The 24509-nt window shown below is 45.3% G+C and overlaps 1 protein-coding gene across 5 annotated transcripts in view; it reads right to left on the bottom strand.

Annotated features, from left to right (window-relative positions):
* Positions 1–38: 38 nt before the first annotated feature.
* LOC128418451 (coiled-coil domain-containing protein 175-like) overlaps positions 39–24509 on the bottom strand; it is a 36003-nt gene continuing 11532 nt past the window's right edge. For 3 of the 5 annotated variants that reach the window (XM_053398177.1, XM_053398337.1, XM_053398513.1), the window contains 16 exons: positions 23634–23756; positions 21352–21461; positions 20229–20310; positions 19631–19767; positions 17330–17440; positions 16269–16340; positions 14577–14712; positions 12283–12414; positions 10669–10807; positions 8641–8720; positions 6882–7034; positions 5145–5247; positions 3450–3493; positions 2131–2292; positions 1101–1221; positions 39–162 (listed from right to left, as the gene is read on the bottom strand). In XM_053398177.1, coding sequence (XP_053254152.1) covers positions 1201–1221; positions 2131–2292; positions 3450–3493; positions 5145–5247; positions 6882–7034; positions 8641–8720; positions 10669–10807; positions 12283–12414; positions 14577–14712; positions 16269–16340; positions 17330–17440; positions 19631–19767; positions 20229–20310; positions 21352–21461; positions 23634–23756 — 1605 coding nt within the window. In that variant the 3' untranslated portion in view covers positions 39–162; positions 1101–1200. Of the gene's footprint in view, positions 163–1100; positions 1222–2130; positions 2293–3449; positions 3494–5144; positions 5248–6881; positions 7035–8640; positions 8721–10668; positions 10808–12282; positions 12415–14576; positions 14713–16268; positions 16341–17329; positions 17441–19630; positions 19768–20228; positions 20311–21351; positions 21462–23633; positions 23757–24509 lie in introns of those variants that run through there. The other 2 variants (XM_053398246.1, XM_053398422.1) reach the window with 2 other exon arrangements.

The following is a 24509-nucleotide window of genomic DNA, read 5'->3' on the forward strand; positions in this document are numbered from 1 at the left end:
CCCATGCTGTGCGAACGTGAAACATTTTGTACAGCGTATCTGGAAACTGTGTAACTTTTATTTCTGAGTGCAGTATTTTATCACGTCTTTGAAGAATGATATGTAGAAGAATAAAGCTCAGTGTTCCGACTTCAGTCCACAGCTCTTGCAGTCTCTTCATTTCTAGACAAGAGGTTTGGGAGAACAATGCAGTTGTTATTATTTTTATTAATATCTGTTTGTAACAACACTTTGAGGCAGGGTGGATAAAAATAAATGATTTTTAAAAAATCAGATTTTTAAAATTTTAATCAGATTTTTTTTTATTTCAATCAGATTTTTAAAATGCTTTTGGGGGGGGAAATCTTTCTAAAGATAATCTTCTATTTATGTTACACTATAGTCTAAAGGCTATTCATCAGGAAATAAGGATTTGTTTAAGTTTTTCATGTGTACTAAAACTCAGTCTAAGTTTTTTTTAAAAAAATTGTTTGACCACATCAGTGAACAAACATGGATACATATGCTATAATGTTATTGTTTTAGTTAAATACATTGTTTAAATTGTTAAGGAAATGATTATTTTTCTCCTTCCAATAAAGTACAGCAGAAAAGTTGTCCAAATATAAACAGTTAACTTATCAAACCTCACAATAATTTCATAATTATTGGTCTATGTATTTCTAATAGTATAACCAAATCAGAAATTTTTGATATAACTGTAAAACTACTCTGAAAATTTATTATTCCAAAAATGAAACCTTCATCTGGTTGTAAATGTTAAGATTATACCAGCAAGAATGAGTCTTTCTGTAAAAAAAAAAAGATTTAAATCAAGTCTTACGGACTAGTGATTTAAATCGTGATTAGGAAAATCTCCCAATTCATGTCAGCCAATTTTGCAGAGGAAACATTTTTGTGGGAGAGCATGCTCTTTCAAGCACCTACCAGGTTTTGCACCTTGCTTTCCCAGAATAAATGTTCTACCTTTTGCCGGAGCAAAAGTTCTCTTATAGAGCCACCTATTACCATTTTTAATTAACATTCTGTGTCAAGGTAATCCAAATTTTGCAGTAGGGAAACCTGAAATCTTCAATCCCTGTATTATGTGCTCCCCCTACCTCTGACCATTCGCAAATAGGTACTGTCAATCTTGGGCTTCCTGCTGCAGGAAAGGTAGGCTAAGAAAGAAGGATATATGCGGTCGCAGGGCCTTTGTGATTACTGTTCAGATTCCTGCCCCTAGCAAAAAGAAAGGGAGAAAAAGAAAGAATGAAAAATTAAAGCTCTTTTGGTGTGTTTCCTTTTCCTTTCTAAGCAAGTTTATTAGGGAGTGGGAACAGAGAGAACGGTGTTGGATTGTTGTGGGTATCAGAGTTATCACTCTCCGCTAAGCAGAAATGCTGACTCAGCAGCATAAAGAGATATGGTTGACTCCCCTACGCTGGCTTCTCCCCTGTATGTGTATGTGTGTGCTGATTCCTGGATGTAAGAAGACTGCTTGATGATGATGCAAGACTGCAACCGGAATAAAGCCCTACTGGAAATACAGCTTGACTCCTGAATGTCTCATGTAGGGTTTCTGTAAAGGTAAAGGGACCCCTGACCATTAGGTCCAGTCGTGACCGACTCTGGGGTTGCGGCGCTCATCTCGCTTTATTGGCCAAGGGAGCCAGCGTACAGCTTCCGGGTCATGTGGCCAGCAGGACTAAGCCGCTTCTGGCGAACCAGAGCAGTGCATGGAAACGCCGTTTACCTTCCCACCGTAGTGGTACCTATTTATCTACTTGCACTTTGACGTGCTTTCGAACTGCTAGGTTGGCAGGAGCAGGGACCGAGCAACAGGAGCTCACCCCGCTGCGGGCATTCAAACCGCCAACCTGATCAGCAAGTCCTAGGCTCTGTGGTTTAACCCACAGCGCCACCCACGTCCTGAAAGGGTTTCTGTACGTCACAACAAATGGCACCTGTCTTGAGCTACTGAAAATTGTAAGTGCTGCCAGAATATATTGTTCCAGATCTTCCCCAGCCGCCTTGTGCGTGGTATATTTCTGTTGCCAAGAATCTGTTTCGCGGAATGTAAGTTCTGCTGTTTCAGCCGCTCTTTGTGTAGAACTGAACCAATGCGCCACCACTGCAGAGTGCGCTCACCTCGTCACCCAGGTCTGATCTGCTTTCTAACAGAGACTCCATTGCCATATAGTTTAGCTGCAGCCCGTCGTAAACATAGTCAAGCTTGTCGTTCCTTTTCCTGTGTTTCCTTATATACTCATCCAGAATAATCATGATGTCTTTCTGGTACCTCAAGAAAAACTGCAGCGAAAGAAAGATGGCTCACCTTCAAGTAGGGCTGTTAAAATTTTCTATTTCAAGAGGCTGGTTAGGCTTGCCCCAGCTTATTTTCTTGAATACCCACATTCGGATGTGTAACCCTCGTTTCCATTGAAAATCTGTCCGTAACTTAGGTTTTACACAGATGGCAGCAATAGTGTACAGTTGTACCTTGGAAATCGAATGGACGTTCAGCTTCCAAAAATAGTTCGCAAACCGGAACAGTCACTTCCAGGTTTGCAACGGTCGGGAACTAAGCTGTTTGACTTCCAAGGTATAACTGTGTATAGTTTTGTTATAGTACGATCACATCTAATGTGGGACATTCCAGAGGTTCTGCGTATACACAAAAATCATGTATATCCAAAGCTTTGGAGCTGCTCCTAAGGCTAGCAGGTGAAGGGGAGAGAATAAGAAGTTTGGATTTGATATCCCGCTTTATTACTACCCTAAGGAGTCTCTAACATTCTCCTTTCCCTTCCTCCCCAACAACAAACACTCTGTGAGGTGAGTGAGGCTGAGAGACTTCAGAGAAGTGTGACTAGCCCAAGGTCACCCAGCAGCTGCATGTGGAGGAGCAGGGAATAGAACCCGGTTCACCAGATTACGAGTCCACTGCTCTTAACCACTACACCACGCTGGCTCTCAGGGAGAGGGAGAATCACTTCTCCTCCCAGAGCCCACACATCAAGTAAGCCTTGCCCAGCAAGCAAGGCTGAGAGCGTGAAAAGCTCTTTTCGCACTGGGGAACTCAAGCGGATCTGGCGCAGAAAGAGCTTTTAAGCTCTCCACCTTGCTTGGATTTCTCACGAAATTTCAACCATCCTGCCTTCAATAGTTGAAATTGCGCAAGTTAAATGCATGTAAGATGCAACTGTACTGTATTTGAATCATTTTTTTAAAAGTACAAGTGGGACTGCCGTTTCAAAAGCAGGATACCCGCATGAGCTATTTCAACCAGGGGCTAGGGCAGAAGTAGTCAAAAGCATATTTGTTATGCAACTCAATATATATTTCTTTTTTCCAGCCTGACAGCTAGCCCTGTATAAGCTGTTCTCTCTTTCCAGGGGGATGACACAGGAGAAAACCCCAGGGCATCGTGTCCCAAAAGCTGTTCTTAACCCAATACTGCATCATACCTGTTGAAGCTTGGTGTCCCTTATCCACTTCTTGACATAAAGTCCTAAAATAAATTAAGACATTTTAGAGCGTTTGGGGAAATGTCTGCCAAAAAGCCAAACTTTAAAAATGCTCCATTTAAAAGTGATTTTTATACTATCTATATTAAGAGAAAATCCAGACAGCAACTCAGACCAAATGAAATACTTTTATCAAAAGCGTTGGATACCTGGTGCTTCTAGAGTGCCAGTTAGCTTAATAAAATATCTTTCTGTTATAAACAAAAGCATTAAGAACACAATCTAACCGCTGAAAACCCACAGCTAGGAGGAGGGTTTGGTCCCAGTGGTTGGTGGCAGGGGCAGGTTTAAATCCCACTCCGGTGCAAGTGACCCCTTATTCCTGCAGGGGAAAGGGAAATTACACTGGCGATGTTTCTGTGGAGAAAGCAACCTGCCCTACACCTCTGAACTTGGGTAGCTTACTAATAGGAATCCCACTGTGGTTGCTGGCACTCTCCTCTCTCAATGATGGGAACACTGCAAATGCAAGAACGAAACAAAAAACTGCCCTATGTATTGTACATGGGGTGTCAATCCAGGGAGCAGATTAAGATATATTTTTATCATTCGTACATACCTCTCTGTATGTCTGTGTGTGCATGAATACACACTGATTCCCCCCTTGACTGGCACCTCTGTTTCCACCTGGCCTTTTATGCTGATCTATGGCAGCCCCAAGGAATCCCCCATGGCATGCATTGTCTTCAGCCAAGCTTCCTCAACCTCAGCCCTCCAGATGATTTTGGCCTACAACTACCATGATCCCTAGCTAGCAGGACCAGTGATCAGGGATGATGGGAATTGTAGTCTCAAAACATCTGGAGGGCCGAGGTTGAGGAAGCCTGGTCTTCAGCGATAATGCAGTTTAGAATCATAGAAACGTAGAGTTGGAAAGGACCTTGAGGGTCATCTAGATTTCTGCATTGTGGGGGGGTTGGACTAGATGACCCTTGGGGTCCTTTCCGACTCTACAATTCTGTGAACCTCCTGCAATGCAGGAATAGGAAGCTGCCCTGCAGTCAGAGCACTGGTCCGTCTGGCCCAGTGTTCTCTACACTGACAATGGTTCTCCAGGCTTTCTCCAGTCCTCTCTGCATATGCCATGGGCCAGAGACCTTCTGAGTCAAAAGCAGCTGCTCTGCTCCCCTGGGCTATAGACCTTCCCCAGAATCTCATACTGCAGCAGTGCAAACGTGGGTCTGTGGCTACTCAGTGCAGTGTGTACATTCTGGCTGAGAACCAGCTCGGAGACACAATTCAGAGAAGACAGTTTTGATTGCTCAGCATGGCAGACCAGCCATGAGGAAAGGCAGCCGTAAAGCCACAGACCTAAAAAACTTCTTGGGAAAGCCAGCCACGGCCCATATCGCTGGAGATGTGTGATGGCCAGTTTACTGAAAATTCATTCTGATCTGTCTGTACAGAGGGATGTTACCTCAAGCAATTGTTAACCCCATGCTTTGCGGTGGTTTTTTCTTGGGGTGGGGTAAGTAGGTTTGTTGTGCAAGAGTGCCAAATCCGCTTTAATTGTGCGACCTGAGTCTGCAGGTATGTGATTGATTCCCACCTGCAAAACAGCAGCGGTCTGGAAGGAACCTTCCAATGCGGGGCTTTTGTATTGCAACAATCAACTTCATGCCACACATCACTCACCATGAAGCTCCTTTGTAGCTTTCTGGGTTTCTTGCCTCTCTGACCGAAAGAGTTTTGCCTCACTTTCGATTTCAGAGATATCTTCTTTGAGAAAGGCAATGCCCTGCCGGGGTAAAAACGTTCCCAGAGTGTCAGCATCTGACGTGTCCTTGTTAATAATATACAACAAGCCTATCACTTCTTAAGTCACATCTTGTTTTTCTTGCGGGAGATTGCAGTCAAATACAACTAGCAGTGGTCCTTCACCACTTTGTGCACTAACTAGTCCTATGCCTGCTAGTTGTATTTGACTACAATCTCCCGCAAGAAAAACAGAACTATATTCTGTATTTTCTACACAAGAGTATTTTGCCTATGTTATCCTTGCTGCTGCATGGAACAATGCAGGATTGAGACCTGGAATCTGTAAGTAAATAATTTTAAACTTACTTAACCGTGTGTAGTCTGCTCATTGCACGAGGGGTAAAAACAGGTCAGCTGCTGCGTACAGCTGAAGGGGATTAAAAAGGTATAACAACCTATATTCCTAACGCTTTACTGTGCTGCTTATTTTTGTGAGTTTAATACTCTGCCCTGTGATTTGAGTCCTTGTAAGTACCTGAAAGTACCCTTGCACTCATTAAACCACCCAACGTTTACCCCTTCAATTCTGGTTCTGTTTAGAAATTTCCTGTGACCTAAGAAGGTTCAGATGAAAACATACAAAATTTACAGTGAATATAACATCTCTCCATTCACTTCTATATGCCTCTTTCACACATATCTGCACCTTGTGTACTCTGCCCCAAGGAAACCTGAATTCCACGGCCAGGACTGAATATTTAAAATTTGCATAATTACTGAATTTCCCCAAGCTATCTCGGATAGAACCACACCAGCAAATTCTATGTAAACTTCAAGAGATTTAAGAAGGAAGCCTGGGCTGGGGCAGCTGGTGATGTACAAACTTTTAAGAAAATGGAGGGATGGCAGAGATTTGGGTTGTGGACCACATTTCAGGGGGAAAGGCATAGCAGCTCCCCCCAGGTTCTGTGTGGAAGGGTGATAGTTCTGTGGTTTGTATGCAGAAGGTTCACTCTCTGGCATCTCCAAGAAGGGCTGGGAGAGATCAGGGTCTGAAATCTTGGTGTGCATATGCAGTGAATGGTCATATAGCAGCTGAACAGCAGACAAGTAAGTTTTCATGGGCCAGGAAGCCCATGGTGTCAAATGCACGACAGAGGCTCCTAACAGTACAGAGGTAGAGAAAAAGAGGGGGAATATATATATATATATTACAAAGTGAGGCCAAAGGCAAGAGAGAGCAGCAAATGGGATCAATCACTGTACTGGGAATCCACAACCCAGTCAAATGTGCAACCACAGTGAGCATGACACCCTCCCTGCAGCCAGCAGCTGCCAAACAGGCAGAGCAAGATCACCAGGGTAAAATAACGCCTAAGAATGGCTTTCTGCAGTAGGGCAGCCATTTCTAGGGTTTGCAGAGACCAAACTGCACAATGCCATCTTTTCCCAGTTTGGCAGCTTCCTATTTTGGTGCACCCAGAATACATGCATTCCTCGCTACAACCAAAATATCCAAAAAGCAATAACGAAGTCCAATAAACAACTTTTTCAAAGCTCTTCCTGGTCCTTGTATTGGTTTGTGTGTCACACTATTGCGATATGTTAACTTCCACTTCCTGAGGGTGTGGGCTGTGGTGCTTTATGTGCCAGAGTCAGACTCGGAATACTCACTGCTCTTAATCTGTCGTTTTCTCCGTTCAAAATGTACAGCCTCCTATTAATCTCATAGATGTCTCTCTCAAGGTACTTCAGAGAATGTGTGAAGCTTTGCAGCTGATGCAATGCTTTCTCCCTGTTGGTCCTTATTACATTCTTTGCATAAGACTGTGAGGAAAGAATAGTTAGTTAGTTAGTTAGTTAGTTAGTTAGTTAGTTAGTTAGCACTGACAGTCTAATAGACACTATATAAAAGGGATGGGGAGGAGGCAGGAAAACAAAGTAGGGCACTAATTCTTCCTATGTTCAGGGCTGCTGCTCGTGCTACTCTAGCTGTGACATCCATTGTTTCCATGTGCAAATGTATCACCATGGGGCAGTCGCCCCTGATACAGCTTCCATTCTGCCCAGTGTCAACTCAAAAAGCACCACCCCAGTGCTTGTGCCAACCAAGGCAGAAGGGAAAAACACCCTTTTGCTGCAACAGCTCCCATGCTGGCACCGAGAAGAGGCCTGGATTCTGCCCGCTGTTGTCACATGGTGGCAGCAGGGTCTACACAGGATCCATCAGATCCTACACCAGTCCAGCCCCTTCCTGAAACTCCCACTGGTGGTAGCTTCTCTGCCTGCACACCTTTTGGTCAGGTGCTCTTTGCTAGCAGGACTTCCCCACCAATGCAGGTCACCTAAGGGGGGGCACCTGCACCCCATCAAACGGGTGGGAGTTTGGATTGCTCGGTTATTTATCCAGCAACGCCTTGGGCCTCTCTAATTGGCTCCTGGGATTCTCCCCAGCCACACCCCTCACTGGCCCTCTTTCACATCTTGGGGTGTTTGTGCCCAGCTGGAATGTGTCCTTAAACTCTGATAACCCTTTTCGCCAGCCTGGACAGAAGGCAGAAAGGGATGTGTGAGGGGTTATAGAACAAGCCTACTATACAAAGGTAAAATCCTACAAACTGCATAAATATTTTGTATGTTTTAAATTAGGGTTGTAATCTTTTTACTGGCTTTACAGTTTTATCATTTGTAAATCGCCTTTACTGTAGGTTGTTTCCCCCCTACAATCTAGCAATGTATAAATTTCATGTCAAATTTGTTATTCTGCCCATCACTGATACGCGCACACACAACCCCTGCCTAGAAGTTGGAATGCAGTCTTTTTTTAATAATATTTTTTATTAGTTTTCAATTACAATAAACCAATAATAGCCTCATTACAATTCCTAATACAAATGATTCAAATACCAAATTATACAATTTAGGTTCCCCCCCACCCCCACCCCCACCTGTGTGCTAGAATTGATGGTTTGATAATTTACTTTCTTTCTGGATTTCTATCTTTGGGCCACAAAAGGTTTTCCTCATCTTAGCTAACGGCCACATTCTGCAGTGGAGCCATCCATCCCATAACCCAGGCCTGAGGAAGAGGCCGTTACTGTGTGGCCTCCTTGCGTGACCTATTTGAATAAGCTGCATGCTGGGCGGTGCCCACTTCTCCATGAAACTCACCTTCTCACCTTAAAGTTCCCAAGTGACCAGTTTAATTAACTCCATTAGCAAAATAACGTGGAGATGATGGTCAGCATGTGATGTGTTCGTGTAGTATACTAGCTGTGCTTAAACATTAGGATTAGGTCTGCAGCTGGTCTGCAGCTTCAAGTTGTGTGCATATTTACCTCTGGGGTGCTTGGATAAGGGACCAAGCATCACAGAAGCCGAGCTGCCAGAGATGTGATGCCCCCCAAAGCACAGATCACACCAGAGTGATTACCTTTAGCCTGGTGAGTTTGGCGGTCTCCTTTGTCGACTTGTCTATGCACTTAGTTAGTGTGAGCATCTCTTCCTGGAGTTCTAGAAACAAAACAGGAGGAGGAAAGACTCCATTTTACTTAAGCTAATATAAGCCACAACAGCAGCCAAATAACCTAGTAAGGTAAAGGGACCCCTGACCATCAGGTCCAGTCGTGGCCGACTCTGGGGTTGCAGCGCTCATCTCGCTTTAATGGCCGAGGGAGCCGGCATACAGCTTCCAGGTCATGTGGCCAGCATGACTAAGCCGCTTCTGGTGAACCAGAGCAGCACATGGAAACGCCGTTTACCTTCCCGCCGGAGCGGTACCTATTTATCTACTTGCACTTTGACGTGCTAGGTCCTGCTAGGTTGGCAGGAGCAGGGACCGAGCAACAGGAGCTGACCCCGTTGCGGGGATTCGAACCACCAACCTTTTGATCGGCAAGTCCTAGGCTCTGTGGTTTAACCCACAGCGCCACCCACGTCCCAAATAACCCAGTATGATCTCTCTAACAGAGACCAGAGAGGTGCAGAAGCTTTTCATTACACACAAGTTCAGACCTGCCTGCTCTATCTTAATTCCTGTATCTGGAGAATGGCTCTAGTCCCTAACATTTTCTGCAACTGCCTGTGGCAGGCATAGGCAAACTCGGCCCTCCAGATGTTTGGGGACTACAATTCCCATCATCCCTGACCGCTGGTCCTTTTAGCTAGGGATGATGGGAGTTGTACTCCCAAAACATCTGGAGGGCCGAGTTTGCTTATGCCTGGCCCATGGATTTTCCTCTTCTGAGACAGCAGGGCCCATAGGCAGTCAGGAAGGTAGGGGGTCCAGCCAGCTGTCAGGGCAGGAATCAGGAACAAGGAGGACAGTCCATTATATTGGGAGGCAAGGAGGCAGACAATACAGATCCAGGATTCAAGAGAAGAGGATCAAATGGAAGGCCTGCAGGACCATGGACAGGTAACCGAGTGCTAGAAACGTGCTCCACCCACATGGTTTAAGTTCCTCAAAAGTAGCGGCCTCTTGGCTCTGTGCCTGGCATTCTGACCCTTTCCCCCGACTGGCTGCATTCTCTGTAGTGTTCCAGGCCCTGAACTTCATAAAGTTAATGCAAAGTTTTGAAAGTTAACTGTTTTTACCCAAATCCATCTCAAATCTAGCCAAGGGAGTGGAGAGCTCACTGACCTCTAACTGTGCCTCAGAAGAAAAGATTTAAAACCTGGCCTACTGAACAGTCTTTTGATGGCTAACTTGCTGGTGGATTTCTTTTAATAGATTCGTTCTTAATGGCTGTGTTTTTAAGGTTGTCGGCTGCATTTATAGTTGCTTCTATTGCGTTTTGATGTTACGAGCTGCTCTGATTACCCAGTGGGGTTAAAAAGCAGTAGTTGTGTCTTGTACATAAAATATAAACCCCCGAACATCACCCCACAGGAAGCTGCCTTGAATTGGGGGGTAAACGTATTAGTCCACCTGGTCCAATGCTGTCTGCTAAGATTGGCAGCAGCATTCCAGGTTAGCTAGAGAGGGCAGGGATGGCGCCAGGCACTTCAGCTGAGAAAGCACGGGCTCCATCCCTGACCTATGTCCCCCGACTCCTATCTGCAGAAGAAGAAGAAGAGTTTTGGATTTGATATCCCGCCTTTCACTCCCCTTCAGGAGTCTCAAAGCGGCTAACAATCTCCTTTCCCTTCCTCCCCCACAACAAACACTCTGTGAGGTGAGTGGGGCTGAGAGACTTCAGAGAAGTGTGACTGGCCCAAGGTCACCCAGCAGCTGCATGTGGAGGAGCGGAGACGCGAACCCGGTTCCCCAGATTAGGTGACTACCGCTCTTAACCACTACACCACACTGGCAGAATGCAATATACTAAGAAGGTTTGGGGGAAGAGGAAGCCTCCGCTCCCTTGTGCTCATTATTGCTCTGTGATGTCATGGGATGTACAAAGTTTAGAAACAGGCAGGAGAAAAAGCTGTTGTCCTATGGAAACTACTCAAGGCATACCGTCATACAAGTCCTTCCGGATGGTATATTCAGCATTTAGTTCCTCCAATTCCACTCTCAACTGCTCCGAAAGTGGGATATTAACTTTCAGTTGTTCTTCCTTTTCCTCTGTAAGTTTTGTTACGGTATGATATTCGTTCTTTAGAGAAAATGAATAGCCATACACAAGGAATGAACGAAGAGGCAATGGGCTTCCTAAATGGTCTGATGCATTAAACAGCTGGCTTGTCTAAAGTGTTTGGGATTCTCAAAACAGCACAGTTAAGCCGATGGGTCTCAAACCCTCGGTGAGTTAGGGACGTGAAGACAGGCTGTGGCGGATGGAGCAGATGAGACCAAAAGTGGGTCCAACAGTTAAGAAGGCAGTTTCTGCACATTCTGTAGAGGGAAGTGAGGGGCAAATGGAGCTCCTCTGCAGGGGAAGGTAGCCCATCTAGGAGAAGGAAAGCTCTTATCCTAAACTTTCATGGCCTTGCAAGATATCCTTGGGAGAAGAAGAAAAGGATAAGGAGTAAACCCGACACAAATCCGGAGTTGGGTCCCTAAAGTGGTTGGATGGTGCCTTTTACGCCTCCTTCTGGCAACTCCTGCAGCCAAGGTGGTGCCAGATATACTGCTTTGCTTTCCTTTGGACCTCATCAGTAAAGCCAAGAGGTGGGGTTTGTAGTCTGGGAAGCCCAGGACCTCCATACACACTGTGCCCCGGGGGGGGGTCACTTTGGTGCTGCAAACACAGCAGTCTGACTTCACCCTTGGAGGCACACTCCATTGTCTCTTGAGACAGACAGATGCTAACAAGGCAAGCAATAGTGACATATTAAGATGGGTTGCTGGGCCAAACTTTCCAACTGCTAGATGACCAGAGGTCATGGCTATATATTTTTTGCACCAGCTTTGATGAAGGAAAGAGCTGGTAGGGAAGCCACTCTATCTGTCTATCTATCCATCCATCCATCCCATTGTGACCCAACCTCAGCAGGACATCTGCCCACACAGCCCCTCCCCTCCCTAGGACTGAACACCCCTCCCCTGCATCTCCAGCTGAGCCACCTTCCCACAGACCACTGCTTGCCCTCCATGCCCAGCCAGGCGTCTCCCATCATCTTGATGCTCAGGCATCTTTGCTACAGACCAGAGGTCAATATTCCTTCCTGGCTGCAAGTTTAGCACACTTCTTCTGACCCCCTCACACGTGCAGCAGTAATTTATACAGAATGGGTGGTGTTGAGGCATGCCGTAGCAGAAGGGCCCTTAACCCTACCAAAGCCATGTCCTCAACAGGTCAGTATCTGGTGCCGAGTGTGGTGGAGACTCTATGGGCTACACTTGGAACCTCTAAAGTTGGGAGAATCTCTGCCCTGCAGGCCAACTGGGCCCACTAAACCTCTGAATTTGGCTCAGAAAACACACCCAAGATGTCAGTTATCTGACATCATACTATGTCGGGCACAGAGATCTGTCCTCTCTGATCTCAGCACTAAATCACAGAAAGGGAACATGTTACCCACTAGATGCCATCATCCCAGCCCATGAATATGCTGGTTGGGGATAACGGGAGTTGGAGACTTACATACAATACATTTATGCCACATAACAAAAAGATGGCTCTCTTGCCTCAAGTTTAGTGATTTCCGCTTCCACTTTGGCATCACGTTTTTTGTAGTAACCTTGCCTTTTAAGCAGTTTGCTGGCAAGTTGCTTGGCCATGTCTTGGATCCTCAATAGTTCTACCGTGAGTTCTTCATTCTAGTCACAGGGAATAAAAGCAAGGGCAGGGATCATTTCTGCTATTCTTGGCCCTCAAGAGACTGGGAGGCACAATTTGACCAGACTGAAAAGGAAATCTGGGCTTCTGTATATTCTTGCATTTTCTGTTGGAAGCTGCCCATATGTAAAAAGGATGTGTTTGGGGGGCAGAGGAGAGTCCCATTTAAAAGGCACATGGGAGGGGAACCCCTAACTCACAGATCTGGTGCCATCACATCTAGTCTAGCTCTAAGCATGATGCAGTTTTGACTGGCAATTTCAATCAATTTCCATGGAAGAATTGATGAGAAAGCAGGTTCTGCTCCACAGCTGGGCTGAGAGAGGACTTTGGCTCCTCCCATCCCTAAGCATGCTTGTTTTCTCGAACCAATGGCTTCACGTTACAAGAAAGGAGATTCCAACTAAACATTCGAAAAAACTTTCGACAGTAAGAGCTGTTCAGCAGCAGAGCAGACTCCCACAAGAGGTGGTGGACTCTCCTTCCTTGGCGGTTTTTAAACAGAGGTTGGATGGCCATCTGTCATGGATGCTTTAGCTGAGATTCCTGCATTGCAGGATTCTATGAACTGTTTCCATTCAAGCTGCCCATTGTAAGGACAGTTACAGATAGGTAGCCGTGTTGGTCTGCCATAGTCAAAACAAAAATTTTTTTTCCTTCCAGTAGCACCTTAAAGACCAACTAAGTTAGTTCTTGGTATGAGCTTTCGTGTGCATGCACACTTCTTCAGATACACACAGATACATACAGATGTGTATCTGAAGAAGTGTGCATGCACACGAAAGCTCATACCAAGAACTAACTTAGTTGGTCTTTAAGGTGCTACTGGAAGGAAAAAAATTCATTGTAAGGACAATGTAACTTAAGGACTGGTCCTTGAGTTTATTTCCCTCTTCCTGCCCTATCCCTTTTTCCTTTTGTGCCGTGCCTTTAAGATTGTAAATATTTGAGCATGGGTGGTCCTGTCTTTAATCTGTGTACAGTCTAGGAAGCTGTTGAATACTGAGTCAAACCATTGGTCTGTCTAGCTCAGTATAGTTTGCACTGATTGGTGGTGGCTCTCCAGGGTGACTTTTGCACCATATGCCATACGTACATATGTAGAAAGCACGGACATTCTACACTTAGGATGTTTTGCGGCTAAACTGAACCCACTGACAATGTCGCTAAACTAGACTATTTGAAATGGGTTGAAATAAAGACTCCTGGGAAATACAGCACAGATATACTGCATGTTTCTGTGAGGAATCAATGCACCCCTAATAAATAAAAATAATATAATAAATTTATTATTTGTACCCTGCCCATCTGGCTGGGTTTGCCCAGCCACTCTGGGCAGCTTCCAACAAAGACCAAAAATACACTAAAATAAAATGCTGAGTGGCAGTGATAATTACCATTCCTGTGAAATAGTGGGGTGGGGGACCTGATGGAGAATGTGTGTATTTAAATGTTAACCAGGGAGACCACAAGTTTAGGAGTCTAGGTTATGAAATTCTGCTATATTCCAGGTTTCATTTCACCTGTAGAAAATGCACGTAGCCCTGTGATTTCATTTCAGGCACGTAGTGGGTATCTGACAGGAGCGGGTCAGCAATAAATCAAACCAGGTAAGTGGAGTTAACTCTTTAGCAGAAGGAACAAAGTATGCTCAGGAGTGCCAGGCCTCATGAACACAGCAACTCTTTTTGGTAGATCTTGCCTCTATGAGGCAGTTGTGGAGACTAAATGTCCCCACCTTCCCACTGCTACTTAAGGCTTCTCCTCTCCTGGGAGGAATCTGAGCAATTCACTCAAGCAATCTGAGACTCCACTGGCAAGTCTGTCTTTGCTCCTCCTGCTTCATGCCTCTCCTGGTCCTGGGAAACTTGCATCAGCCTGACTCATCTCTGCCTCTTGGCCTCCCTCCTCCCCTGCTTCAGCTTCTGATCCTGGACTTCTCTCTGCCACAGACTCCTCCTGTTCACCAAGCCCTGTCACCCCTTCAGCTTCAGACACCTCCTCCTCCCAGTCTTCCCTTTCCGACCACTCACTGCAGTTCCAACACCACCCCCTGGGCTCTGAGCCTTTGAACTTTGGGGGTTCCCCAGCTGGTGCCACCCACCATTCCGTTGCATCAAGCCGGTCCAAGACAGTATCATACCTGCTTTATTAAGGTATTAAGATGCATTTTACCAGCATCTGACTTTTCCTTTGAAGTGGTCAGTAACTCTTCCTGATCATTCAAAACTTTCTCATACATGGCTGTGATTTCAGCAAGTTGGTTCTGAAGCGTTTCTCTGGCAGGAAGAGAGCCACACATATTAGCCACCACAGTGTTAAACAGAACAGTCAATTAGAACAGTAATGTTGGGTTCAGTCACCTTTCTTGTACAAAGGATCTCCTGATGCTGATAATGTTTATGGTAACGGTAACAACAACACAGCAGTTGCAAATGTTCAAAGTGCTTCTTCGTACACGGTAACTCGGAGATCAAGAGTTATTTCTTAAAATAAAGCAGCTGAAGAGACAGTTTTGATAGGTATCTCCAATGTTTCATCATTTTTTTAAAAAAAAAAACCGCCACAGTCCCAGAAAAGAACAGGATATTTGGAACAGAGAAAGCTTTCCAGAAAAAGAGAGCACTAATTTAGTCTAATGAATTTACGTGTGCTTAAATATATATACTGCCCTTCCTCCCAAAGGAGCCCAAGGAGGCAAATAACAAGCAATAGTATGCAGGCTGAGAAAGATCTCTATACAGGGGATGCCAAACTTGTTGGACGAGTGGGGACATTCTGAATTTGGGGGGAGTGCTGGGGGCGCTAGTCACAAAATGGCTCCCTGGGAGAGCGTGTGACAGAAAGTTCTTCCTGATGTCAGAATCTCCTTTCTTGTAACTTGAATCCACTGGCTGGAGTCCTACCCTCCGGAGCAGAAGAAAACAAACTTGCTCCATCTTCCATGGGGCAGTCCTTGAGTTATTTGAATATGGCTATCCTATCTCCTTTCAGTCTCCTCTTTTCCAGGCTAAACATCCCCAACTCCCTCAACCATTCATCATAAATCTTGGTTTCCAAGACCACTGATCATCTTGGTTGCCCTCCTCTGCACACCTTCCAGTTTCTCAATATTGCTCTTAAATCAGAACAGTTTTCCAGGTGTGGTCTGACCAAGGCAGAGATTCCCAATCTATATTCTAAGTGTTCTTGCAATTATTAAGCCTTCTGCATAGCCACTGCCTTAAATCAACTGCACTTTTCCATTTCTGACCAAGATTTCCATTTGGCTAATGGAGAATTCTGTGATCCTCAGTGGTTCAAATTCTGCAAGTTGCACAGGGGATTTTGCACCTTGGCAAGGGTGTGCTTGTAGGTTTGGTGGGGCTAAGGCTGATTGGGAGAAAAAGAAAACAAAGCCTGACCCAATAGGCACAGAAAATCTAGCACCTGTACCTGTGTTTACATTACACAATTCTATGAATTGGGAAAGGGTAGTTTGATATCCAGACCTAAATACAGTGGTACCTCCGGTTACAAACTTAATTCATTCCGGAGGTCCATTCTTAACCTGAGGTGCGCTTTTGCTAATGGGGCCTCCCGCATCCACCGCGCTGCTGCCACACGAATTCCACTCGCATCCCGGGGTAAAGTTCGCTACCAGGAGCAACTACGTCCCGGTTAGCGGAGCTCATTACCCGAAGCGTTCGTAAGGAGGACGAGACGTAACCAGAGGTTCCACCCTTACAACATTTATTTGGCAGCATCAAGGGAATTGCACATGTATGTTTATGAATCTGACACAAACGTCCTGAAAGTCTTTAGTGCAATATTTTACTTTCAGATAATATTTTACCTTCTCTCAGCTTCTTTGTTTAATGTTACCTCTAAACCTCCTAGCTCTCTGCTATAGCCGGTCTGTGAGGAACTGAAACAAGAAGTGTGACACTGAATAATCAATTTTTCTATGATTTCCTCCCAAAGCAGAGTAGCATTCTCCAGCTACTACCACCAAGCAGTGATAGTGGCCCTAGGCAGTCAAAATCTCAGGGGTCCCCTCATGTGCGCAATCTAGTGGGATAACATTGAACTAAGGAGGCTCGGTTGTAATTTTCTTCCAAGACTAAAACAATATTATTTTGATCCGTTGTCACATGGCCCTTAAGAGGTGCCTACTCTGCAGTAATCTGGGATGTAGATCAGGCCAAACATCTATTTAGTCCAGCATCCCATTCTCACGGTGGCCAACCACAGAGGCCTAAGTGTGGGCGGGGCCGAGGGCATTACCCTGGGCACATTTTTTAGGGGCCGCCTGGTTGCGCCCCCATGACAGGTTCCTCCTCTAGTCCAGAGCCACAGAGAGAGAAGCCATGCCCAGGCCGGGCCTTTGGGGCTGAGGTAGCAGCTGTGTCTCCTTCTCAAGACCAGGGAAGGGATGTCCTAGCGTGCCCCACCCCCGGGCGCCTCTCCTCCGCTGGGCTCTGGTGCCAAGGAGGTTCCTCGCGCAACAACCCAGCGCCACCCTGCTGGAGCTCCACTCCCGGGTCAGGCCTGAACCAGGGGCAGGCGAGAATGAGAGGCAGTGGCAGAATCTCTATCTCTCTCCTCTGCTGGGCTCTGGCTTGCGAGTAAGTTCCTTGCTTGGCAGCCCAGCACCACTAGGCTGCCCAGTCCACCGGGGGCGCCACACTTACCCCGCCCCGGGCACCAGCACCTGACGCTACACCACTGGCCAACCAGATGCCTGTGGGAAACCCGCAAGCAAGACCTGAATGAGACGGCGCTCCCAGCGCTTGCAAGTCCAAGCAACTGTTATTCGGAGGCGTGATGCCTTCCGCACTAGATGTGGAGCATTTATATCAGGGTCAGCAGCCACTGATGGTCTATGAACAGGTAAGCACTCAGAATGGAACTTACTCATAGAGGTTCTGCAGGCGATCCGTCTCCTCCTCCAGGTCTCTCAACTCCACCAAGCGCTTTGCTACGAGGTCAAGCTTTTCGGTGAGCCTGTTGGACAACTTCTCAAATCTATCAAGGGAAGGGCAAGGGAAGAGCCAGTTACACATCTGGCCATGTGCAATTTATTTTAGAGATTTATTTCTCTTCGTTAAAAGATTACTTTAAAAAAAAAATTGGGGGGGGGCAGTTTTACAACGTATGAAAAGAAGATACAGGACAATCAATATAAAGTTGTGAGCTGGTCAATTCCCAGAATTCCCAAGCCATGATAATAGCATCATAGAATTGTAGAGTTGGAAGGGACTGCAAGGGTCTTGCAGTGCAACCATCTGCAATGCAGGAAACCTTTGCTCAAAATGGGGCTCATATTCTACCAACTGAGCTACCCTAGCTCATAATAATAACCATAATAATATATACTCAGGAGACGGAATCAAGACTAGTTCGTTTACATAAGGATGATGAGAACAAAGGAAGGCCTGAACCGCCATGAGACCTCTGTGTATAGGGCCGTAAATAAATTATAATAACTAATGCTTTCCCCCCAAACACCACTTTTAACCTATGGTGAAATTACAGCACCAGACATGCCACATTGGTGTCCAATGACTTCAAAGGGCATTTCTGCCTAATTCACACGGGATGTTCTGAAGTGCACTTCCCCTTATGGGACTGCAGAGAAGAGGCCAGAAGCAGCCACAAATTCCAGACATGGGTGAGGAACTTTCTTCCAGCTCAAGGAATACACTGACTCACAGGCAGCAGTCTAGGGTCTGCATGCTGGTGGCAAGCAGAGCTGGAGGCAGAAGTGAATGGAGTAGCAATATGACTTTTAAATAGTAGGCCACATTCAAGGCATGCAAAGGTCACAGTTTTTCTAACACATGCCTCTTTCTGCCCAGGCAAGCAGGAGGCATGATCTCAGTTCAGAGACATATTGCAGCCATGCAAAATTACACAACAGGCCTGGGGCAGGAGAAGCGACTGGGGAAAGTTATGGAAGCTGCACTGAAAGGCCTGAGAACCCCAAGTATGAGGCGCCACACCCCTAATTTAGTAGGATCAACCCATTACATATGGTGGTAATGCAATTACTAGATTGGTGGCTGGGAGTGGCCACTAAGACCATATAACACTGATCCTAAAGGATCTACATTGGCTCTCAGTACATTTCCAAACACAATTCAGAGTGTTGGTGCTGACCTTTAAAGCCCTAAACGGCCTCGACCCTGTATATCTGAAGGAGCATCTCCACCCACATCATCCAGCCTGGACACTAAAGTCCAGCTTCAAGGGTTTTCTGGTGGCTCCCTCACTGCGAGAAGTTACAGGGAACCAGGCAGAGGGCCTTCTCGGTAGTGGCACCCGCTCTGTGGAATGCCCTCCCGTCAGATGTCAAGGAAATAAATAACTATCAGATTTTTAGAAGACATCTGAAGGAAGCCCTGTATAGGGATGTTTCTAATCTTTGGTGCTTTCTTGTGTTTTTAATATTCTGTTGGGAGCCGCCCAGAGTGACCGAGGCAACCCAATCAGGTGAGCAGCATTTAAATACTAAAATTTAGTAGTAGTAGTAGTAGTAGTAGTACCTCAGTTCCTGCTTCAGGGGTTTATTGTTGTGGTGGCATGATGGCTCTGTTTTCTGTGACAACCCCATTAGCCAGCCTGGGCTAGCAACCATCAGCACTGAGGAATAGTTAGTTTGAAACTCGCCAGAATTCTGCTTCAGAGAACACATCTCCTGCAAACTCATTCATTTACAAGCAGCCCACCCTGAAAGCTTTATTTGATTTCAGTGGGTTGTATTAAACTATCCCCACTGAAATTAATGCTGACGACTAGCTTCAGGGGGCGAGGTGCTTTACAGAGTACAAGAGAGTACGCCCCTGCTCCAAAATTTGACATAGGGAGAAATGGAGGCAGGGGTAAATACAGAAGCAATATACAGTTGTTTCAATTTCACATGCTTAGGCTTAGTTACATACTCATTAACAGTAGGGCATGGGAATTAGGAGGACATCTCTGCCCAAATCACACAAGACATCCCTATAGTGACTTACAAACTGTATTAAAGGACCACTTTTGAACTTTTAACAATCTCTGCCCTTGCATTTGATTTACACGTTCTTAAGTGAAGTGTAATTCAATGCACTATGGAGAGTTTTCTTCTCCACAGAAGAAATCTCATTCAAAGAGCAGGGTTCCTTATCATGGAGCACTACAATAGAACCTTGTACAAGTCACTAAAAGTCACTGTACTCTTCCGCAAGCTGGTCTCTTAGAGCACAGGCCTGATCTTCCTCTTCAGATAAAATATTAAACTGTGTGCTGAGAGCATCGTTTTCGTTTTTTAGCTTTCTATAGGCTCGCATAATCGTTTCCAGCTTCTCTTCAGCCTAGAAACAAATTGCAGTGCTGGTTAATTTTACTGAACAAAAACCACAGAACATAAAAATAGACCGAAACCTCATCAAGTCTAGTTCTCAATCTGGCCAATCTATGATTTAATTGAATGAAATAATGGGACTGACAGCTATGCCTGGGAGTTAGGAGAAATCCCTTGGCAAACGGGGACCTGCGTGGCAATTCTCTAGCTCAAGTCAGTAGCCGAGGTTTTGTCTACCTGTGAAAGAAGCCGCTATTACGCCACCGCAGTTGCTTCGAGGGTGGAACAAAATCTGGACTTAATCCCGCCCCAGCCCTGCAAATCAATCAGCACAGCTAGAGCCCTTTTAAAAAGGGAAGTGTGCACATGAAGAGTGCACACTGTTGGACTGGGGCCAATAGTCCCCGCTTTATAATATTTCTCGAGTCAGGAGAACAGCTTGTCAAAGGATACATATCCTTGTCTTCATACCTCCTCTATCCGTTGTCGCAGCGCTTCTGCTTCCTGATCGAAGTCTGTACCCATTTTAGCTGCCTCATGTGTAAGATCAGACCTGAAGAATAACGAAGAATAATTAAGACAAGCTATTTCTGCGCAAAGGAAGGAACTGCCATCCATTGGATGTTGCATGCTGCCATTTTAAGAGCACTGCAGTATCAGAATTATTAGCAATACGTAAAAATGAGAGTCAGGTATTGGCCTTGCAGCTGGAAGACTAACAGAGCAATCATACTCGCTGGATCATCACCTTGTCGTGGTGAGTGGGCTTGTGAGCGAAGCCGACTCCTGGGAAACACTGGCCTGGGGGCGCTCCAATTGGAGAACAGCCTTGACCAAAGGTGTCATGGGCTTTGAAGACACTCGAACTCAAGAAGGGAGAAACATGCTAAGAGGAAGGCACATTTGGCAAACCCTCGCCGTGATCAACTTCCGCCAGGAAACCTATGTCCCCACTGTGGAAGGATATGTGGATCCAGAATTGGCCTCCACAGTCACTTATGGACTCACTGTTAAAACTGTGTTCATGGAAAGCAATCTTACTTGGCTACAAGTGATCTCCAGAGAAGAAGAACAGAGCAATCCTATATCTGCTTACTCACTAGAAATAAGTCCTCTTTTTTTTAATGGAGCTTATACCCAGGGCTGCAGCCTAACCTTCCCTCGCTTCCCTATGCAGCATGGTCCTTTGTCTCCCCACTTTGATGTGAATGGTTATTCTTGTTCTTGTTATTGAACCCCACCCACTTGCACAAAAGAGGTGCTGGAGCTCATCAGCAGAATGCAGGCTCAGCTTGAAGGTTCAGCCTCTGGGATTTCCCGTTAAAAAGGAGAAGGGGACATGTCATTAGAAAGGCCTTTCTCCATCTGAAATCCTGGACAGCTGTCACTAGTCAATGCAGAAAGCGCTGACCAGGATGCATGTATAGTCTGATCTGGTATAATAAAGCAGCTTCTGTTATGGATTGGGAAAATAATATATGCAGCATATCTTGTTTCATACCAGAACAATTGTTTGGCCTTTTAAAATAAATAGATAAATTTCACATTTTAAAAAATCGTATAAAAATGTAAGAAATGTAAAAAATTTGCTTACTTTTTTTTGATGAGATCCTCCTTCTCTGCCTTTTTTGCTTCATATGTTTTAATTAGTTGTCTGATGTTCTTGAAGAGTTCTGATAGCTCATCCCTCTGAGAACTGTGGAGCTATCAAATGCAAAAGTAAAATTCAGAACTGCTAACACTCCTATTGAAGCATTGTGTCCTTGCTTTAAGAGAGATGTGCTTCTCTTCAGGCATGAACAGCCTGATTATTTAGATTTGTATTTGGAATTATGGTTGCAATCCAAACAAGCTCAGGGTGGTTTTAGCATTAAATGCAGATTTGGCACACTGGTCCTAGAATCATATAGAATCATATTAACTGTAGAGATTGAAGGGACCCTGAGGTCCAACCCTCTGAGGTCCAACCCTCTGCAATGCAGGAATCTCAACTAAAGCATCCATGACAGATGGCCACCCAACCTCTGCTTTAAAACCTCCAAGGAAGGAGCGTGTACCATGTAGCACTTTCAGAGGGAAACCATTCTACAGTGGTACCTCGCAAGACGAATGCCTCGCAAGACAAAAAACCCACTAGACGAAAGGGTTTTTTGTTTTTTGAGCTGCTTCGCAAGACGATTTTCCCTATGGGCTTGCTTCGCAAGACGGAAACGTCTTGCAAGTTTGTTTCCTTTTTCTTAACACCGTTAATACAGTTGCGACTTGACTTCGAGGAGCAACTCATAGAACGCGGTGTGGTAGCCTTTTTTGAGGTTTTTAAAGACTTTGGTGATTTTTGAAGCTTTTCCAAAGCTTTCCCGACACCGTGCTTCGCAAGACGAAAAAAATTGCAAGACGACAAAACTCGCGGAACGAATTAATTTCGTCTTGCGAGGCACCACTGTACTGTCAAACAGCTCTTAGCATCAGAAAGTTCTTCCTGATCAGGCAAATATTGTAAATTGACTGGCCAACCTTTTCGTTGCTGGCATCTCTCTGTCTCAAGAGACAATGAAGTTTGCCTCTACGGGTGAAGTCAAATCACTGCATTAGCAGCACTGAAGTGACCTTTGCAGGGGGCAAACCTGGGCAGTATGTATGGAGGTCCTGACACACACACCCCCTTCTCAGCCTCGCGGATGTGCTCCAAAGGAAAGCAGAGCACTACGTCTGGCACCAGCATGGCTACAAGAGTTGCCAGAAGGAGGAGTACAAAGTGCCACCCAACCATCGTAGAGACTCCACTCTGGATCACAGTTTTCCTTCTCCTAAACGGGCTCCCTTCCCAGGTTGACAAGCCCCACCTGCCCTTCACTTCCCTCTACAGCACATGTGGAACCCGCTTTCTTGACCTTTGCACCCACTATTGGTCTCGTCCGCTCAATCTGCAGGAGCCTGTCTTCACATGCAGGGAAGTCCCTAATTCAATGAAGGTTTGAGACCCATTGACTACCCTCACCTGGTTTAGCCGGCCAGTCAAAGCCATTTTCTGAGGTGTGGCCACTGTTGCATGCTGACAGCTCCTAGGAGCCATAGGTGAGAGCTGAGTGCAGGATGGGGGCCAAAGGTGGGCAAACTACTCCTCCCTTTACATCCACCTTCTCACAGCTCGATTCCACAACTTCCGAGTACATTGTGTTCAAGCACAGATTGGGAGGCCACCTGAGATCCTGGCCACTGCACAATGCCTTTAAAGCTCAGAGCTCTCTCTGCCCATCCCTTTGCAGCACTGTGATCCACCATCTGTAGTCCTGCTTGCCGCAGCAAGTGAAGCAGATTCTGAACAACAGGGAGGGATCGAGTAGGAAAACATGTGGCTGCTCTGCCTATCACCTTAAGACAAGATTTGAAGGGCTATGTCCGAAACATTGGCGATCCGATGCCAAAGCCCACAACGATATTAGGAGCTCAGTTCCCAATGTACTAGGATGCCAATCCACCAGGCAGTGCTCCTGTGTGCTACCCCAATTCATTCTAAAATCAAGCGCTCACTGGATCATTTCTGCCTGTCCCCCATTCTGTCAAGTACCGTATTTTTTGCTCTATAAGACTCACTTTTTCCCTCCTAAAAAGTAAGGGGAAATGTGTGTGCATCTTATGGAGCAAATGCAGGCTGCGCAGCTATCCCAGAGACCAGAACAGTAAGAGGGATCGCTGTGCAGTGATCCCTCTTGCTGTTCTGGCTTCTGTGATTGAGGTTTTTTTTTTCTTGTTTTCCTCCTCCAAAAACTGGGTGCGTCTTATGGTCTGGTGCGTCTTATAGAGCGAAAAATACGGTGATTAAATTATGCTTCGTTTACCAAATAGCTCATTACCCAAATACATCATTTCTTTTACCTTCTGAAGCTCAGCAATTTCCCTCTGCATATCTCTCCATACATTATACAATTCTACATATTCTTCCTTCTTCTGTGCACCTTCAATCTTCTTGGCCGCAAGCCTACTTTTGATTTCTTCAATCTACAGTCAGAACAACTTTAATATAAGCAGAGCAACTCTCCATGTATTGTTTAGCGCTTGATGGGAAAGGGGTGTATTTCTTTCTAACTGTGTCTACCTATTTGGGGAAGGGGGAGATGCATCTTTCGTATTCTAAATAAAAGCAGACCAGCTTGCTGTTGATTTGTTAACACGCAGAGACGTTATATCATTTGTTGTTGTTAAAAAAAAAAAAGATACAGAATTGTTCATTGCCATAAGGTAATGGCTACTAGATACTTGTTTTTAAAAGTTGGATAAATTTACTAAGGATAGCTATACCAATGACTTCCAGAGGAGTTGTCGTGTTAAGTCTTTTGCATCAGAAATAAAGAAGGCACAAAGTATTCGTGAATTACTGTATATAAGATGACCCCCATTTTGCATTTTGAACCCAAAATTCAGAAATCAATATTTATTGAGTTGTTGAACACTTCTGGGGGAATGTCGCCGCCGCCACCACCAATCATCCGGCCACCCACTAATTTGCCACCCACCGACGAAAAACATTGTCTTATACACAGAAAAATACGTTATAGTCTGCTTCATCAGACACATGAAGTGCTATCCTGAGTTACCTGTATTGTTGTAGTTGTTAGAATTGTAACCCATGAGGTCAGAAAGACTTGAAATGCAGAAAAGAACAGATTGTGATGGCATTTTTAACAGTTGACATTCACATAAAGCAACTGGGTTAATAACACAGTCATCACAGAATCATAGAATTGTAGAATT

This window comes from Podarcis raffonei, chromosome 1 (genome assembly GCF_027172205.1).
Source record: "Podarcis raffonei isolate rPodRaf1 chromosome 1, rPodRaf1.pri, whole genome shotgun sequence".
NCBI lineage: Eukaryota > Metazoa > Chordata > Lepidosauria > Squamata > Lacertidae > Podarcis > Podarcis raffonei.